The 21,398-nt window shown below is 27.3% G+C and overlaps 1 protein-coding gene across 2 annotated transcripts; it reads right to left on the bottom strand.

Moving 5' to 3' along the window:
- Positions 1 to 9,204: 9,204 nt before the first annotated feature.
- Positions 9,205 to 20,997, bottom strand: LOC132950856 (FACT complex subunit Ssrp1). Of its 2 annotated transcripts, XM_061022453.1 has the most exons (14): positions 20,875 to 20,997; positions 20,512 to 20,639; positions 18,408 to 18,593; positions 18,127 to 18,342; positions 17,706 to 17,884; positions 17,388 to 17,627; positions 17,187 to 17,315; positions 14,892 to 15,183; positions 14,645 to 14,823; positions 14,465 to 14,591; positions 12,170 to 12,364; positions 11,165 to 11,416; positions 9,642 to 9,737; positions 9,205 to 9,576 (listed from the first exon to the last, which is right to left on the bottom strand). In XM_061022453.1, the coding sequence occupies exons 2-14, from the start codon at positions 20,557 to 20,559 to the stop codon at positions 9,451 to 9,453; spliced, it is 2,265 nt and encodes a 754-aa protein (XP_060878436.1). In that variant the 5' UTR covers positions 20,560 to 20,639; positions 20,875 to 20,997; the 3' UTR covers positions 9,205 to 9,450. The 2 variants fall into 2 exon arrangements, with proteins under 2 accessions (XP_060878436.1, XP_060878435.1); XM_061022452.1 differs by lacking the exon at positions 20,875 to 20,997 and having other exon boundaries at positions 20,512 to 20,722.
- Between the last annotated feature and the right edge of the window lie 401 nt (positions 20,998 to 21,398).

The raw sequence follows: 21,398 nt of genomic DNA, 5'->3' as shown, positions 1-21,398 counted from the left end.
TAAAAAATGTATATTTACCTTAATATTTTGATTACAATTAATAACATTCATTTTCAAATTTTCGAATTCAAAAGATCGCCGATTTTGTAGTAAAATGTTTATAATAATTAATAATAAAATAAAATGTAATAAAAATTATTTATTTATTTAGTTATCTAATTATCTTGATTACAGTTATAATAATAACATGCACTTTAAAATTTTCGAATTCAAAAGTTCGTCGATATAATATATAGTCATGATAACCTTTCAATAATTCTGAACTCTGAAGAAAAGACATTAAAACAGTATAATTGTCTAAATATGTGAGAACAAATTGAATAGTTGTGAAATATGTAATAACATGTATTTATGACAAAATATGTAAACATATGTAAAATCAAATATAGCTCGTTTTATCAAAAATCTTGTGAAACAAATTTATCACTTGCCGAAATTAGTTTATCATGTCGCAGAGAAAATATGTATTTACATATAAATCCGAGCCCTAATAATAAAGATATGGATAGTCCACGCCTATGTTAAATACAATTAAATCTTTATTATCTATGATGGAGCCATACCCAGCTCACTCGTGTAAACTTGTTGCCGGTTGGGATGTCAGCGCACTATTTGTTTTCCATCTTTGACCCACGCGTAGCATACCAAATGTACGATTAAGAAAACACTAAAATGATTGGGTCAGAGAGAGAAATAAATGGCGCGCTAAAAATCTGACATCCTCTTAGTGTTATCAAGTTGAAGAAGCAGTTGATTGTTGACAATTTGACATTTAACATTAATTATGGTAGGTATTATGATTCGAAGTAAAAGTAATTAGCAGGGCTGTGAATTTAATGCAATGAAAAAGTGTTAAATATTTGCCTGCATGAATGCACTAAAAACAGGCAAATATATGCACTGAAATATTCAAAAATATGCACTTAAAATTCAAAAAAATACTGAATGAAAACGTTTTTATTAAAATTTTTTTAAATTAATAAATTATAATTCAAATTGGTTTACAAAAAAAATTCTTTATTCACACACTTGGTAGGTAGGCATGTAGGTAGGTAACGGATGAACCGAAAATATAAAAACATTTTAAGAAAATAAGCATAAATACGAAGAAATCATGAAAACATGCAATTATATTAACTAACCAAAAAAAAAAATCATATTGGTAACGGTGTTGTAATAATAGGGATCTCCCAAAAAAAATACGTACCAATAGTTCAAACAAATCATAAAAGCCAACTGTAATAAATATTAATTTATGAAAAAGTATATTAAAAAGCATTAGTATCATAAATGAAACAAAACTATAAACTATGGACCGTGACATAATATAGGTATTTCTATATTTTTAGCTCCATAATTTCTGTTAAAATATTAGGAAAATGTATTAAGTACCGTAAAAGTGCTAAATTTGAGCTATTACTTAAAATATTATATTCATAACAAATTATCATAGACCGTCAGGTACTGTTATTCCACATACTTATTATAGTTTAATTTATCTACAACATTCTAGTAGAGTCTGATAAAATTTGGTTCCACGACTTTGATCATACAAACTTTAAATACTAAACTATGGGTCTGAAATTTAGTTTATATAGATCTAAATAATCCAAAACATATATTGCTTCAAAATATAAAAATAAAGTGTCTTGTATTGTAGTAGGTAGGTAACATTCAAAAAAAAAACTAAAAAAAATCATACTTGAAATCTATGTATAATATACATATATTGTAATAAATGTTCAAATGTTTACTATAGTACATTATAAAAAATTAACTTAAGTTCAATATAATACATTATAACAGGTGTTCAAATAAACATTTCATACCAAAAATTTTGTTAATTCACACAGTCTCTCTTCAATTTTAAATTTTTCTTCAAATTATCTACAAAATATAAATGCTTAGTAACTTGGAAGACTTGATTAAGTATTTAATCATTTATCTAAAAGAGATGTGCCGGGTCGCCACATTACTATATCGAGGGGCCATGGTGCAAGCGTCGTCCATCAATATCATAATATATATTATATTAGAAATACAAACTTAATATTTCACTAACAGTAAATATTATAAAATAATTTTACGAAATGTACTATACTCATATTATATTATGATTGTATTAGTTACAAACTCTTGAATTAAGTGTTATGTTTGAGGATTTAATTAATTTCCTATAAGGAAATTCCTCAAGGTTGCCTCAGTAAGTCGTTAGTAAGTATGGTAGTTAAAGTGCCGTCCACCAATAAAGTACCCGAAAAAAAAACGAAGAATTCAAATATAGAAGGTACTAATGAAATCACAAATATTGGTACAATAGAGAGACTGTGCATTGATTTACAAATTTGTCTTAAATTTACTTTTTGCATAGAGAATAATATGAAGGTGGGCTGGGCTTTTAATATCAGAGTATGGGGGACAGGTCTGGGATTTCATATTATGCATTTGTGGACACTGGACGACCAAAAGGACCATCCTCCATAGCATGTTTCAATAAGTCCAAAATAAAATTAGTTGAATACGTTATAAAGTTGCTCCCATGCTCGACATTATCCTGGTATTTTTAAAAAAATCATTAAAAATGTTGTTTTAAAAAAAACCTTTCATGTGCATGTGTTGTCTCCAAGTGTGTGTTGTGAGAGGCTAGATGCTGATAAATCGCTTTTATATGCTTCAAATTGTTTACACGAGTGAGCTGGGTATGGCTCCATCATAGATAATAAAGATATAACATAATGGTCTTATCAGCGGTCTTCGAGGGGAACAATTGAGGCCAAATAAAGTATACCTATATCGAGTATCGACTATCAATATAAAGAAGCCTCAATTGCCTTCCGCGGGAACGTGGCCTCAAATGTATTTAACATAGGCGTGGACTATCCATATATTTATTATCTATGGGCTTCATCCATAGCATGGATTAAGGTGTCAACAGTCAAAGGATCGACTTGATAATCAAACACTTAAGTTCAGCAACCTGCAATTCAGGATATTTTATTCAAAGTGTCCTAATAAGTCGTAAGAAAGTTAGTTAGGTAAACCTATGGTTAGTTGAAGCTATGGTGATGATAGACGACTATCATCACTGGTCGTGAGCTTTGCGATGATCTTTTCCTACTAACTATCAAGGTATTCGATATTGTAAACATAACAATGAAAGAAAATATTTAAATATTATTAATTTGGTTAGGTTAGGTTAGGTTAAGATAGGGCAGGAAATGAGATGTTAACTAATTATCATAGTTTTTAACACGGTCTTAAAGACTGTCAGCAAGAGTTGTACCAGTATAGTTATTAAAAACTTAAATACAGCCAACATTAAATAATGATTTTTTTACCACAACAAATTATAAATTGTATTTTAAAATATAACAAAATATTATTTTATTAGGGTTTTATAAGGTTTTCAATACTTATGAGTTTTTAAAAATAGAAAATGTATAAAATCAATAGTTTTAATTTAATATATGGTTTTGTTTTTTAATATCCTATTGTCAAAGAATTCTCAGCGTTTCCTTTCCACATTTTTTTACATTGTACTAAATCTAATTTCTTTCCGCACATATTTACAAAGACTAAAACAGATATCTGACTATGTTTTTATTTGCATTTAGACTTTATAGTTTGTAATTTAATATTGACTGTAGACCCACCAAACACAATATTATTTTAAATGAAAAATTTTATGTCCTTTAGTATAGTCCGTGCAGGACCTTTTATCATTTAATTTCTTTGCATCCTTTATAATTTACATTTATTTTTATACATTTTCTAATACATATATTACCGTGATACACCTCTGATCATAATAACTGTTCGCATTATTATAATGTAAACAACACCTAGTTTTTGGATTGTAGTTAATATGTATTGCAGTATTTAGCTTCCAGCGTATTCTTTTGTTTAGTGTTATTTCACCCAGATTTCTCAAACAATTTTTTTTTCAATTGATTGAACTTTAGAAGATTTTTTTGTATAAAAATTTTTTAAGATTAACCGGCTATACCTGGGAGTACGCTGAGTACCTGTGTACATAATATATAATTTGAAAAGAGACTGACTAGGTTCTCTCACGTTCCCCATTCAATTTATTTTTTTATATATTTAACTTTTTTTGATTCTTTTATATTTATCTTTTTTTAAAACATTAATAACTTGGTGCCATATGATTTTTTTAAAATTTTTTATCTGCTTCTTAAAATGCGTTTGCCTGCGGTAGTCCACGTCCCCCTTTCAATTTTTTTTCATAAATTTAATTCAATTGGTTTTTAATATGAATATTTTCAAATTTGTGAGTCTTCAGAGAATTTTTTTCTGTTATTTAATTCCTATCTAGATCTTTCTATATAGATTTTTTAAACACTGACAAGTCAGCACCAACACCCTCCTTCATATTTTTTGTAATGTAACTCTACTTGAATATTTAGTATTGACGTGAAAATTGATAACTTGGTGCCTGTAAATAATCATTCTTTATGAACTAAATATTTTAAATAGTTTTTTCTGTTTAAGATTCTGGGCATTTTCGTTTGAAATTTGTAATGTGTATTCCTACAGTAAATTTTTTCCAAATTTATTTTTTTGTTTTCTAAAATGCATTTGCCTGCGGGCGCCAATACCCTCCTTCAATTTTTTTTTAATGATTTAACCTCTAGCCAAAATTTTTAAACATTGACTATCGAGTACCCTTGAATAATCCATAACTTTAATGAACTAAATATTTTAAATAGTTTTTTTTATTTAAGAATCTGGGCATTTTAGTTTGTACTTTGCAATGTGTATTCCTACAGTTAAATTTTTTCAAAACTTTTTTTTGGTTTCCTAAAAAGCATTTGCCTGCGGGCGCTAACACCCTCCTTCAATTTTTTTTTTATGATTTTATTTCTAGCCAAATTTTTTAAACATTGACTATCGGGTACCCTTGAATAATCCTTATCTTTATTGAAATAAATATTTTGAATAGTTTTTTCTGTTTAAGATTCTGGGCATTTTAGTTTGAAATTTGTAATGTGTATTCCTACAGTAAATTTTTTCCAAATTTATTTTTTTGTTTTCTAAAATGCAATTGCCTGCGGGCGCCAATACCCTCCTTCAATTTTTTTTTTAGTAATGTAACTCTAGTTGAATATTTTGTATTGACTTGAAAATTGATAACTTGGTGCCCTATGAATAATCATTCTATAATGAACTAAATATTTTGTATAGTTTTTTCTGTTTAAGATTCTGGGCATTTTAGTTTGTACTTTGTAATGTGTATTCCTACAGTTAATTTTTTCCAAATTTATTTTTTTATTTTCTAAAATGCAATTGCCTGCGGGCGCCAATACCCACCTTCAATTTTTTTTTTAAGATTTAACCTCTAGCTAAATATTTTAAACATTGACAATCTATTACCTCTTGAATAATCCTTGTTTAATGAAATAAATATTTTAAATGGTTTTTTCTGTTTAAGATTTTGGGCATTTTAGTTTGTACTTTGTAATGTGTATTCCTAAAGTTAAATTTTTTCAAAATTTTTATTTTGGTTTCCTAAAATGTATTTGCCTGCGGGCGCCAACACCCTCCTTCAATTTTTTTTTTTAGTAAGGTAACTATAGTTGAATATTTTGTATTGACTTGAAAATTGATAACTTTGTGCCCTATGAATAATCATTCTTTAATGAACTAAATATTTTGTATAGATATTTCTGTTTAAGATTATGGGCATTTTAGTTTGTACTTTGTAATGTGTATTCCTACAGTAAATTTTTTCCAAATTTATTTTTTTATTTTCTAAAATGCAATTGCCTGCGGGCGCCAACATCCTCCTTCAATTTTTTTTTTATGATTTAACCTCTAGCCAAATATTTTAAACATTGACAATCTAGTCCCTCTTGAATAATCCTTGTTTAATGAAATAAATATTTTAATTAGTTTTTTCTGTTTAAGATTCTGGACATATTAGTTTGAACTTTGAAATGTATTTTTCTTACGTAAAATTGTTTTCAAATTTTTTTTTGTTTTCTAAAATGCATTGCCTGCAGGCGCCACACCCTCCTTCAATTTTTTTTTTATGATTTAACCTCTAGCCAAATATTTTAAACATTGACAATCTAGTACCTCTTGAATAATCCTTGTTTAATGAAATAATTATTTTAAATGGTTTTTTCTGTTTAAGATTTTGGGCATTTTAGTTTGAAATTTGTAATGTGTATTCCTACGGTAAATTTTTTCCAAATTTATTTTTTTGTTTTCTAAAATGCATTTGCCTGCGGGCGCCAATACCGTCCTTCAATTTTTTTTTAATGATTTAACCTCTAGCCAAAATTTTTAAACATTGACTATCGGGTACCCTTGAATAATCCTTATCTTTATTGAAATAAATATTTTGAATAGTTTTTTCTGTTTAAGATTTTGGGCATTTTAGTTTGAAATTTGTAATGTGTATTCCTACAGTTAAATTTTTTCAAAACTTTTTTTTGGTTTCCTAAAATGCATTTGCCTGCGGGCGCCAACACCCTCCTTCAATTTTTTTTTTTAGTAATGTAACTATAGTTGAATATTTTGTATTGACTAGAAAATTGATAACTTGGCGCCCTATGAATAATCATACTTTAATGAACTAAATATTTTGAATAGTTTTTTCTGTTTAAGATTTTGGGCATTTTAGTTTGAAATTTGTAATGTGTATTCCTACAGTTAAATTTTTTCAAAACTTATTTTTGGTTTCCTAAAATGCATTTGCCTGCGGGCGCCAACACACTCCTTCAATTTTTTTTTTTAGTAATGTAACTATAGTTGAATATTTTGTATTGACTTGAAAATTGATAACTTGGCGCCCTATGAATAATCATACTTTAATGAACTAAATATTTTGTATAGTTTTTTCTGTTTAAGATTTTGGGCATTTTAGTTTGAAATTTGTAATGTGTATTCCTACAGTTAAATTTTTTCAAAACTTTTTTTTGGTTTCCTAAAATGCATTTGCCTGCGGGCGCCAACACACTCCTTCAATTTTTTTTTTTAGTAATGTAACTATAGTTGAATATTTTGTATTGACTTGAAAATTGATAACTTGGCGCCCTATGAATAATCATACTTTAATGAACTAAATATTTTGAATAGTTTTTTCTGTTTAAGATTTTGGGCATTTTAGTTTGAAATTTGTAATGTGTATTCCTACGGTAAATTTTTTCCAAATTTATTTTTTTGTTTTCTAAAATGCAATTGCCTGCGGGCGCCAACACCCTCCTTCAATTTTTTTTTTATGATTTAACCTCTAGCCAAATATTTTAAACATTGACAATCTAGTCCCTCTTGAATAATCCTTGTTTAATGAAATAAATATTTTATATAATATATAATAATATATTTTAAACGTTTCAACTTTCAATTACCCACGAATAATATTTTTAAAATAGGTATAACACATACTAAAATCGTTCTTCTTCGTTTAAATATCTAATTTCATCGAATTTGAACATAAAATAACCAGGTATTAGAAAAATTGTGTTTAATATTTTTTGGCTACAGAATTACCTACTTACGTAGAACTTTGTTTTCAATTTTTTAAACCTTAGCTGTAAAAGATGAAAATCATTTTTCAATTTTCAATTTCATAAATTGAGTCCATCTATTTTTAAAATTTTCAACTGCAATTGTAACAATATATCAGGAGCCTTGTATTAAATATTCATGCTTTTTTACCCAACAACTAAAATTTTATTGACTTTTATAGAAAATACTTAAAACTAAAAAAAATGGAAACTAAAAATTCCCACAAACAGCTAAAATAAGTCAAAATATTTTGGTAGTGTATAGAAGATGCTAATATAAGCATTCAGGGAAAGTTTCGTGTACCTATCTACGGTATTTTGTCTTAGAGTTACGCTAAAAACCAATTTTGCGTGAAAATTCCCATTTTTGCCGTTTTGTTTTGTGTTTTATTATATAAATATCCTTAATAGGTAATCTTATATATTATCTTATTTTCATAAAAATAATATTTCATACCCTTTTTTCAAGTAATTTTGAAGAAATAATTGAAGAAACGATTCTTGTTATAAATGTTATTTTCTACTGTTAATTATATGAGGAGTCAGACACACGGTTAGCATCTGAAGAAAAAAAAACACAGTAAAATTCAAAATAGGAAATTTAGATGTGGAAAAATTCTATTTAATGGTAGATATATTACTCACTATTACATTTATATACTATTAGTCTTTCAAGTTTCACTTTTCCAGGTAAAAGAATTTTTTTTTATTAGATAAAATAGAGTATTTACAATCTGTAATATTAATATACAGTACAATAAGTAAATTTGATAGCTAATATAAGGTACATAACATGAAATGGTACGAGGAGGGAGGCCCGCCAGTGTGGATACCCTCTAACTTGGGGTAAAGGTAAAAGGTTTTATTTAATTTTTTGTTCAAAAACCCAATTGTCATGATTGTGATTATTATTATTTACAGTAGGACTATCTTTTTTCGTATCATTAATTGGTGTGCTATAATTCATTTTTGACTTTGCATCATTATTATTGTTACTTTTATTAAACGGTTTTCTGTTCTAGACTCTACGTCCATTAATACACGGTTGCACACTGTAGTGTCTAAACTCAATTATACATTAACTAAAGTACCTAGGTATAAATATGAGTATAGGTGATATAATATTATACTTTCAGACCTTATTAAAGATTTGAACTATATTAATGGTATGTTAAATGATTATTGATTTCTAGGCCTTTGTGTATTACCTAAGTGTTGTTTATGATTTCAGTCTGACCGTGACTGTTAGATTAAAATGTTTTATTGTTACAGTACAATTATTGAGGTAAAGACATAACTAACCTTGACATCTTCTATAGGCATATATGGTATAGATAAGTAATGATTGGAGGTCTAAATGATTTATACTTATGGAACATTTATTTACAGTTATCATTCAATTTATTTTATTTTTATACTTTTGATAATTTATGAAGGTATTATAAAACATTTTGTAATTACTCATTAGTTATTTGAATATGTAATCAGACTTGAAGTAAAAAAAAAAAAATTAAATTTTGATTAATATAAATTAATAACATATTTAGGTAGGATACTTTACATTTTTGAGAATTGTAAATATTACTACAATAGTAGCTAATAATAAAAAACGGTTTAGTTTACAACATTTTGTAAAAAGAATTTAAAAAAATAAAAAAAGATCCACATATTATGATAAAATGTTTGTTATTTTTTTCATAAATGTACTGTACATAATTCCATTAATCCATTAGTTAATAATATAGTAATAAACATAAAATTAATACTCAGGTATAATAAACTAGATTTATGAAATCTGAACATAGACCATTATTCATTATTATGTTGTTTAATTTTATAATAAAAAAAAAAATGATAATTATACACAAAAAAAGCTTATAATTTGTTGCATGTTTATACAAATTAAAAAAAACATTTAATCTGAATCACTAGCATCCGATGCACTTCCGCTACTTTCGTCAACATCATCATCTTCTGAATCACTTTTTCTTTTTTTCATTGATTTGGACTTATCTTCTTCGCTAGTTCCGTCAGAAGACGCCTAGATACATTTACAATAATATATATTTTAAAGTTTATATAAATTGGGTGAAAAATATAAATTACCCTTTCTCTCTTTGATTTAGAAGAATCATCCTTTGTTTTCTTAGATTTTATTGCCATTGGAGATTTTTTATCATCACTCGAATCATCCGAAGATTTCTAGGGATAACAAATAGTTTTTTTTTTATTAATTTCAATTAATAACAAATCATTATTATGCAGGAGTACTATTTTATTTTATAACATTGAATAAATAAATTCTTAATACGAGTTACATAAAATATTATATATTATAATTATTTATACTAACACAATGAGGACAATTAATTTATAATCAAACTTTAATGTGAAGAACAATCACCATCCAAATATCTTTGGATGGTAATTGTTAAATATGATAAGATAACATATGAAATATAAATTATATTGTAAGCTGTAGGGAAATATTATGTCAACTAAATTAACAATTTTGAGAACTGTATAGAAATAGCATGGAACTAGATAAATGGGACACTATTGTCACTATATTATATCCTTGCAATAACTAGATAAATAAGTGCTAGAACCTCATATACAATGGATAGAATCTTGGCATAGAAGTGGATTTACGGGTACAAATACAACATTAGCGAGGAGTCTCTTGTGGGCAGACTTCTATTGCCCATGTGCGTCCATACTTGTCAGATATTTTTATTTGTACTATAAGTTCGCTAAGGTATGTCGGCTTCAGATATTTAGACAGTAGCTTTATATATCTATGGTAGCAATCTCATTGTATAATATATGATCTAAGATTAGAAAAAACATGTTTCAGTAATTTCAGACATGATTTTACAGAGTTCACGCTAGTCAATTCAGTTAGGTAGATTACTATTTGTAATTCCAAAAATATTAATAATTAGTGTTGAAATAAAATAAAGTATATTATTCTCTATTTAAATTGTATTAAATGTATTCAACTTCGAGTGCAGAAAATCTGTTCACAATTGTCTGTACTAACGTACACAATTCATTTATATTTATACAATTTTAATACAGCCAATAGGATTCCTAAAACAAAATTAATCTAATACCTAATATTTGTTTATGAAAATATTAACTATACAGAGGTAGACAGTTCTATTACTTCTATTTGAATCACTGTTTAAAATTCTTATCAAATTTCAACAATTCCAAGGGAGAAACACATACGTATCGTGTACACAACAAGCCTAAACTACAATCAGTTTATCGACAATGGGTCATGCAATCCTCTCAACTATTTTTTGTGTACTCAAAAAAAGAATGAAATAAATATAATATTATAAATATATTTTTCATTTAATTCATAAACAATTGAATAATTATTGATAGTTAAGATTTTTAAAAGTCAAACATATTAAGTCAAATATGTTAATTGAGAATATCAATCAACATTGTACTATATTAAAAGTTAAAAAATTGTTTTTTCAATGATTAAAATTTTTAAACCAGTTATTATTTTAGCTAATGAGTGTTATTCAAATTAAATTACATGTAAAAATACATCCCTTGCACTATGTGTAGAATAATGAATTAGTTTTTTTTAATCATTATATTAAACTGACCTTCTTAGATTTTGTTATATTCTTGCTTTTTTCATCACTTGAGGAATCATCGTCAGACTCAATAAACTCTTTTGAAATGAATGAACCACTCTTTACAGGTGTTGCAACTTTCTTCTGTGAAGAAGGTTTCTTGGACGATTTCTTAGACTCCTTAGAGTCCTTAGATGATTCAGCTCCACCGCCAGATTCTTTGAATTCTTTCATAGCTTCAATATATTCTTCTTTAGATTTCGCTGCTTTTTCTTCATATTTCTAAAGAAATAACATATTTCATTAAACATTTTTTAGTACATCTGCAACAATTATATACAAAATAAAATAATTCTATGTAGGTAATTATTGTTTAGTTTCATAATGTAATATTGCAATTAATAGGTGGATTAGATTAATTGGCGGATTTAAATTAAATTTATTAATTAACCTTCTGAGCCAAGTATATTTATAGATAGTTTTATAGTTTGTTATAATATACAATCCATGAAGAGTGAAAGAATTAAAATGTATAATTGTTTGAAGGCCATATTGTGAGACAAATATTTATATAATTGAAATTTTAAAAAGTCTTTGGGAATTCCAATCTACCCATGTCCATCAGATAACCGCTATTCAGTGTATCCTTGTGTCTTCATTATTTTCACATCATTGATTGATGTTTATGTTTTCTAATTAATTACTTATAGTAATATAAATTATAGTTATTATTTATCAGTACCTCATATTTTTTTAAAATAATATTAAATATGTTAAACCATCTAATTATATAGTTAGAAAATGTTAATAATGTTACAATCGAGTCAAGATAACTCAAAGTTGAAGGGGGATACAATTTCACTTTGAGATATGTACTATTCAAGATATTTAACTAATTAAGAGGAAAAATTGTCTAGGATAATAAAACACAATTTGAGTTGTCAAGTTTTTCGAAATATTGCGGCTCAACTGTATACATTATGTTTTAATATATAATATGCTTTTAATGAATTTTAAGTAAAAACAATTATTTACCGATTTATCACTGGTTGACATTTTTTTCCATAATTCACCTCCTTTTTTCGCTATATCTACAAATGAAATTCCTGGGTTATCAGATTTTATTTCTTCCCGTGCCTCATTAAACCATATCATGTACGCTGTAGCAGCACGTTTTGGTCTGCCATCATCAGGTTTCTTAGATTTTTTTGATTTTCTTGGTTTTTCTGACTAAATAAAATCAACACAAATAACAGTTAAAATAAATCTTTAGTTTTAGCTCTATTACAAGAAGATTTGAATAATTAAGGTTTAATATTTTATATCATACACATAAGCATGCACATGAGGAGTTTCATGGAGGCAGAGCCCATCCGGCCTCCTTCAAGATTTTTTTAAGTATAAATAATTATTTATTGATGTGTACTAATTTATAGGTAGGTAATAGTTTAGAATATTAATAATAATATTTGATTTATGAAAATAAATCTAACTTACAAGACATTCATTAAACATTTAAATACCTATACATAATTCAAATAATAGTATTAACATTTTTAATTTTTAAAAAAATTCTAATAGGAATATTATAAAATAAACAATAATCATATTTTAGGAGAGGACAGAATAAGATGAAATATAATAATTTTAGTACATGTTCATCATGAATTTCTTTACATGCATGCTTCAAAGAACCTAGTTTTGATAAAGCCTTATTCATAATATTTTGCACATGTGAATTCAAATTTAGTTTTGGATCAAAATTTACACCAAGATCCTATTTTTTTTACTCGAGTTATTTTTATATTTTATATAAAGATAACTCGAGTAATGGTACTCAGAAACAAAACTGTACATTTATAACATCGTCATGATAAGTATTATTTTTCTTCAAAAAAAAAAGAAATACAAGTATATTTCTTAATATTTAATGACATCAAATTATTATTATAGTAATGAATTAAGTTTTGTAGTTTTGCAGTAATAAAAAACGATTATTATATTTAATTTGTTTAATCATTTTGGTGTGTATTATTTTATTTGAACATTATTTATTATCATTATAAATAATAAAAATAATAAAAGGGGATAAGCACCAGGCAAAACATTTATTTTATATTTTATGAGATAAAATTATTATATTTGACTATCTGAATTTGGTTCTTTAAGAAGAATCTAACTCAAGGTAGGGATGGATTTCATATTTCATAATAGGCTTTAAGTTTCAATATTAAAAAATCATGATTTCCTCTATAAACAGCTTTCTCAAGATCGGTATGGATCACATCAGTTAGTGCACTATCATTAAAAGAATCCAATATTGTTTGTTTAAAAATACATATGTTAGTAGCTGTAGAAAGTCCTGATCAAAAATCATGTTGTTAATTAATTAAAAAATGTTTTGTAATAAGGGTATCCACTATTGATTTATTCTTAACTAGTTTAAAAAATAATTTTGGTGAAATCAAAATTTTTGAGAGGTAATAATAATTTCTTTGTTTGATGTTAAATTGATGGGAATTAAAGATAGACAAACAATAATTAATTTCCAATAATGATGTAAAATTTAAATTACTTTACTAATAAATGAATAAAAAAAAACAAAAACAAAAATAATAATTTAATACCCTATAACTTTTTTAATTCATAAACATATCCAATAGGACATGTATAGAACAGCTGGTCAAACTAATGAGTTTCCTGAGCAGACAGTATCTAATAATTATCTTCTAATTACAGAACAATTCTAAAACTAAATGTATATTTTAAAAATAAAAGTAATTAAAAATGTAAATGTTTTTTTCTTCATAAAAATTGTGTTTAGAATATTTCCTGATTTTTAGTGAGGTTTTGAGCGCACGTTCTGTCCTTTTTAAGTTCATGTTTAAGCGCTAAAAAACTAACATTTTAGTGCTATAACTGAGCTCTGATTATAAATAAAAATTTCACATACAATCAACTGAATTTTGAAAACTTTTTAATTGATTTCTTCCACTTGGGGGCATCTTCATCCTAACAAAAACCTTTAATCTAGATGCTAAAATCTTAAAAAGTAAATTTAGTTCACTTGAACATACAGTTAATAATAATATAATGTACCCGAAAGTGATAAAACAAATATGTTTCATGGATATAAATGGTTAATAGTTTGGCAACAGAAGAGAAAATATATTTAATAATGTATTCTAAGGCAATAACAACATTTGTTACTATTGCCGTAACAAGTTGTTTTTGCAACAGATTAATAGGTAATTATTATATTATAATTTATGAGTGTAATAAAATTCTATACTTACACCTAACAACACCCTTATTTTTAATCAAACTTACAATAGTTTTAGCCGATTTAGGTTTTTTATCCTTTTTTTTCTTTTCTTTCTTTTCTTTTTTTTTGTCACCGCCACCCCCTTCCTCATTTCCAGATTCTGATTCTGTTGTTGATGGATTACTATCAAACCTGTAACAGAAGCAATATGTTTAAATTCTCAAAACATATTAAACAAAACATACTCTTCAGCGACATCACTCTCTTGTCCTTCAGGGTTGAAATCTTCATCTGTACTCTCATCTGAATCATCATCATCTTCATCACGTTCTTGTCCTTCACGTTTAACTCGGGCCAAATAAGCATCAGGTTCGGCTTCTTTATCAGAATCACCATAATCGTCTCCTGTATAAGCAGGTTTATCCTAATAATGTTTAAAAATTAGTAAATTATAATTAAAAAATATAAAATAAAATCATTAAATTCCATTACTGATTTTCCAGTGTTTTTCACTCTTAGTTTTTTGGCATTAATGAAATCGTACAGACTTCCATATTCTTCTTTTTCGATGCTACTAAATGTATGTATAACTCCATTTTTCAGCTCAATTTCAAAATCAAATGACCTAGTACTACCACCGCCTCTAGCAAAATTAACACTAGAAATTTCTTCAAATCGTATGTGTATAGGAGGTTTGTGAATGTAAATAAAGCCTCTCTCAAGTGGATAAACATATCCAGCAGCAGCTTTATATGAACAGCCAATTGCAGATGTTCCAGAGTGACTAAAAAAATAATAAATATAATTATTTAATTTGTTAACAATACTAATAGAATACATTACAAAATGTATAACAAATTATAATAGCATAACAAATTAATAGTTTTGACCAATAATTTTAACAATTATCAATAAAAAAAACTAATCGTACTGAATTTTTATAATACTTTATATATAATAACTTATATTTAAAAACAGTTAAGTACCTATTATTTATATTTTTCTACTGTCAAATACAAATATACATAAGTAATTTATTCAATACATAATTAATTATTTAGTAGACATTTTATAGGCTACTCTCCAAAATTTTACTATAGCTATTTCTAGAATTAAATATTGCTCATAAGACTTCTCCCATCATAACAATTATATTTTGAAGTACAAATATGAATGTGGACATTAATTGCTAAAATCAAGTGAAATTAGATATTTCAATGCAATACAATGACATTTAATTAATTAACATATATACAGGGCTGGTTAAGGGGATCGCATGTCACGTATTTCTCGTACGTTTTAAACCAATAATCGGTGGTAAATTACACATACTTCTGAATGTTCGATTTTAATTTTAATATATGTATAAATTCTTTGGAAAAATAACTAGACTTTCTAAGAAGTCGATTTTCAATTTTCAATTTTAAAGGACCATACAATTTGGATATATTTTTAAAAAATCTCATGAAATAATTGCATTACATTTGTATTTATTTTGGGCTTTATATCAAAAAAGTGGTTCTTACAAAGCATAGTCTAGGAGCTTATAAATTCAGCCCTTTTTTTGAAATTACAATCAAACTTCAGGAAGTATGTTTAATTAACTACCGCTTTTGGTAATTTTTATAGGTGATGCATAGAAGAATATATTTCGCTGTTCTCTATTTATTGACATGTGCGTGTGCGTGTGAGAGTGGTACACGACAGATTCCGAACGTATCTATGCACACTAATGATCATTTACTTTGCACACAATCACACTGCGTAACGAGTATAAGACATCCAATTGCTTATACGCGACTCATTATTAAATCACCACCTTCAATTCCCTTAAGCCAGGCGGGATATACCAGGAGACTTCCCAGTTGGCCGGAAAACATATAGAAGGGTGTGACTAAGGCCATAGCAGTATCTTTTTATTGGTTTTACAGTGATTTTGTTTGAAGTAATTTTTTTAAGAAGAAAATATTTACCAATCTTCAACTTTGTGGAGATTTCTGGTAGCAAATAAAATTTAGTTTGTACTTAAGAGGAGGTTGGGAGGTATTTTCCAGTACTATTTAAAGTAATTAGGGGGGAGGTGTTAAAATTAAACTGGAATATTTACACAAAAACAGTTTTTGTCTTAATCAATTTAGTTAAACCTTTTTATTTTAATGTGTTTAAATCTTAAATGTTGACAAAATTTGTTAAAACCAGAAACTTTTAAAATTATTTTGTAACTAAAAATTTAAAACCATTTTCATTATAATACCTAAGGTTTGAACATTTTATACCAGGTTCTCATCGACCCATAAGATCATTTTTTCATTTTTTTTAAATACTTATTTGTTGTTTGTAGTATAGACATAAGCAAATACTTAGAAATAATGGATGACCAAAGCATTAAAATGATAAAATATGAAAACACGAGCATAGATGAAGTGCATTTATATTGGATTTTTTTCTGATATATTTTGTACCTACAAAATTGTGAGTAAGTGAATTGTAGATTTACCAATAAAGATACTGAGTGATTATTTTATCAAAGAACATTCATAATTTCATAAACCATAACTCTTTTGAGAATATATTTATTTATGTTTCATAAATTTAAGTCGTAAGCATAACATCTTTTTACTTTTTGAAATCACAATATACACTTTTAATTTCTTCCAAAACTGAATATTTTTTGGAGTACTTAGATATAATAATATTGAATTTTGGAAAAGTAGGTTTATAAGTTATAAGTATTTTAATTTTAGTCTTAATGCATTCGATAATTTGTTTATAATAATAAGTTATTACCCTTTAAAACTGGCTGGTGTTGTTATTTTTCTATTGACAATGGCTTTCATGACTTGGGCAAGAACTTCATACGTAGGACCAGATATTTCTTTGGTTAACTTTCCTGCATATTTTGCTTCTATTTCTTCGCTAAAAATTAATTAAAACACATTTTCATATTTCTTATAAGGTTGGATATAATTAATTTGTATTAAAACTTACTCAGTAAATGGAAGTTCTATAGATGTTTCCTCTTCCATATTAAATAATAATACTAAATAATGGTATCTCGTTTGGCCTTGTTTAATAGGTGGATCCAAACTGACTACAAAAAATATTTGACGACCATCTTTGTGTGGTAATATAAACAAACGAAGAACCGTAGTCATTGGAATTTTGTAATCAAACGTCTTACCATGGAGTTGGAAAAATGTTTGAAAAACTTTTATATCATAACGACCACTAAAATAATATTTCAAATGTTAATAATATAATATAATTAATTTTTCAGTATAAATTGATGTCTGAAATATTAATCACCGAGGAGTAAGACATTGCATTTCCCTGAATATAGCAATTGCATCACCAGATATTGATATAACACTGGCCTGCTTCATAACTTGATCATGGAATGCATCTACTGGATCTTGGTCACCTGCCAGCTCAGCTGATGGAATATGGAATCTCATTTCGCATAAACTGACTGGTGTTTCATCATTCTATAATAAAAGCCATAAATGCATAAGTTATGATACCGATTGGGCAAATTTACAGACTCAATTATTCTGCTTTATGCCATTTTAACTTAACACTCAAACTGAGCCTAAAATGAACCAACATTTTACAATTTATATTGCTTGGTAATATTAAAACCATGCTGAAAAATATAGTTTATATCTTTAGCATTAGGACAAATGATTTAGTTGTTTCTGTATGATTCAAAATAATTTTTTAAGGTTACCTGATGAAATTCCAATGTTACTTCATTCTTTCCAGTAGTACATTGTGATACATTGTTGAGAGGTATTTCAAAAGCAGTCAGATTACCAATATCAAAACTCAATATTGATCCATTAAATTTAGTACTACCCCAGTTCCAGCCCTTAATGGCTAATTCTTTTTCCAACATATCTAAGCGATATGTATTTTTAAAATACTTTGCAATTTTATCTTGATCCTGTGAAACCAGTAAATAATTATTTTTAATCCATATAATATTACAAAAGTAATTATTAAACTTACAGACTCGTTGAAGCCACAGTATCGATGAAGATTACCATTTTTCAAAAAGATTCTGATACCACATGTACCAACTAATTTTTGCCAATTAACAAATTCTATATCAGAAGATGTTAACTGTTCCACTTTGCCAGTTTTTACATTTTTAAACACAATATTTTGCTCAGTGAATTTTAGTCGTCCAGTACACTAAAATAAATACACACATCAAAATCAAGAATAGGACAATAGCTACTTATAAATTATAATATATTCATAAATTAAATACAAATAAAATAGGTATCAAATAATACTTTTATATTTAGAGCGCGGATTTGTATGCAATTGCATATCTATTTTGGTCGATCGTATGATATTCTAAGTGAGTACATAATTGATTTGTTTCATGACATAACAATTTAAACAATGGAATTTTTATGGGGCATATTTAGTATATATTGACATTTACCCATTTTTTTTATCTTACAATTTGAATTGCCTATTTCTGTGTATCTCGGTTTCAGTGTACCTCCGTTTACGTGCAAATCAATTGGTATCAATGTGCCTAGCTTTGTGAAATAATTCAACCTACATCAACTACTGCAAAAGCGCGGATAAAATTTAACCCGGATTCTACACTTGGTGTATTTTTTTAACTACTCTATAAACTTTTCTGATATCTCTAAAAATAATCTCTGAGAATTTTGTCAAAATCAATCAAGTAATTTTTGAGTATATAAACTACAAATATACATTTGGTTTTAAGATATAGTTTTTTTATATGAGGCCATGTATATGCGACAATTTGACACATGCTTTTACCTCATCTGCCCGAGTAACTAATTCCAGCAGGGCCGGCGGCAATGGGGGTATGGTGGGTTGTCACAACCCCCCCTTTGAATTTTTCGTAACTATCAGTCGGCATTTTCTTAATAACAGAGAGCTGTCAGAAAGTATACAACTTGTTAAAAACTGTTTTCCTAGATTTTCTTAGGTTATAATTTTAATAATAAAAACGAGAACGGGTTCTCAGCAGTCAGCAGTATTTTGATTTCTAAATCGGTAATTACAGAGGATGACACTATTAATAGTTAACTATGTTATAAAAATTTTTAAATATAAGTGGATATTTATTATTTAATCAATGACTATTGAGTATTGACTCTACAATAGTGTTAATATACATTATACAAATAAGGGAAAGTAGAACTCCTTGTTTTCCTTATTCCCACTGACTTCGACTATACGCACTTGACAATTTAAGAGTTTACTGATTTAGAAATCAAAATACAGCCGATTGCTATGCGTATTCAATACCTATAATAACTTTTTTAGTACCGTCGTCCATCGGTATGGTATTGCTAATCGCTATCTCAAGCACCTATCTGTGGGCTGTGGGTGGTAGGCCTATATTGTTATTATTAGTCAGTGGTGTTATTTCAGTTTTTAATAGAGGGAGTAAAAGTTTCCACCAGTCCAAATGGGTAACTTAAAAAACCACCACTGGCAAGGACATATTAATATATTATATTCCTGATCAATTTTTACACAGCGGTGGTTTACCAAGGTTCTTCCATAAATGTAACATGCAGATGCCAAAGTTTTATTTTAGATTTTGGTTCCTATAACCCTTATCATAATATATTGATTTAATAATACACAATTTTTAAAGTTAAAATAACTTAGACAATCCTGTACCTGTACGGCGTAGATATCCAAGTAACAATTAGTAGTATAACAGACTATGCACAGAACTGTTCAAAATGTTTAAGTTCAATTTTTTATAATGTTTTTTAATATAATATTTATCAAATTTTAATTATTTTAGCGCACCTTACTTATTATACAGAAAAACCAGGAATTTTTATAGGTACTTCACATAGTTTGTTTTAAAAAATTACAGGTCGACATTTTTACAGTCGGCAAATACTTGATTTCACCCCCCCCCCCCCTCCGCCCGTCAATATCGTATAACACCGGCCCTGAATTCCAGCCCTTTATACTCAAAAAAATATACTAATTTCTACTATTACTATTATAATATACAACTAATGGTAACCATTTATAAACGAAAAAAAAAGTTTCATATAACCACAATACAACACTTACAATGGGAAATACTACTTACCATAATACCCTTAACTTCGGCACGTACATCTTGGAATTCCAAATCCATACTTCAACTAGGTAATATATTGTAATTGTAAAGTAGAAAATGAACAAAGCACTTAAGCAAACAGCAGTAAGTTGTTGTACCTATGAAATACAAATTTAAAAACACAATTAATGCGCAAACATACGACGCGGGAAGTTGATAACAAATTGATATCTATCGGCAGGCTGTTGACTCGGAGTCTCGAGGAGATCTTATACGCGTTGTCACCGATTATCAAATAGCCGTTCACACAGAACTGCCGTGGTCTCTACCTTTTGTTCCACAATTTTTTTTTTAAGTCAACTTCTTCCATTGGTATTAATTTCTAAATGTTACCTTTGTTTCCCTTTTTTTTGTAGATTGTAATTTACTAACACCACAGAACAATATAGAAACATAGAACAACGATAGAAGACTCAATAATAGAAGTCTTCAAGACTACTGGATCGATCAGCTGGTCGCCGGTCGGGTTTGCGTAGAACTACGATATGAAAAATTGAGCTCTAAAAATTGTACCGTATCCGTAATCTGATAAGATGTTAGTAACGTGTATCTCTTATTTGTTACGAATGTTATGATATTGTAAAAACGGAAACAATCCATTGACCACGGATGACGACGGTTTTAATTTATTTATTTCATTTATTCAAAGTTATTTATGCATGGTACTTTCAGATTCAGTATAATGCTACACATTTTGGTATGAAATATGATTTAAAAAAATTTAAAACAAAGTAATTATTTTTATTAATATTTCTATTTTTAATACGCATTATGTTCGTTACTAATATCTATTACTTCAGTTATATAAAACAACACTAGCCAATATTATGGAATAACTGTTGAAGTTTTTTATATTA

The sequence above is a fragment of the Metopolophium dirhodum genome, chromosome 8, assembly GCF_019925205.1.
Source record: "Metopolophium dirhodum isolate CAU chromosome 8, ASM1992520v1, whole genome shotgun sequence".
NCBI classification, from domain to species: Eukaryota; Metazoa; Arthropoda; class Insecta; order Hemiptera; family Aphididae; genus Metopolophium; species Metopolophium dirhodum.
Note: the sequence above shows the minus strand (reverse complement) of the source record. Positions and strands in the feature narration are given on the sequence as shown.

Excerpts from the sequence above, each read along its gene's own strand:
- LOC132950856 (XM_061022453.1), bottom strand. The coding sequence starts at position 20,559 with ATGGATTTGGAATTCCAAGATGTACGTGCCGAAGTTAAGGGTATTATG. Across the intron at positions 18,594-20,511 it reads CCGAAGTTAAGGGTATTATG|TGTACTGGACGACTAAAATT; the intron begins GTAAGTAGTATT and ends TATTTATTTTAG. Across the intron at positions 11,417-12,169 it reads TGTCAACCAGTGATAAATCG|AAATATGAAGAAAAAGCAGC; the intron begins GTAAATAATTGT and ends TTATTTCTTTAG.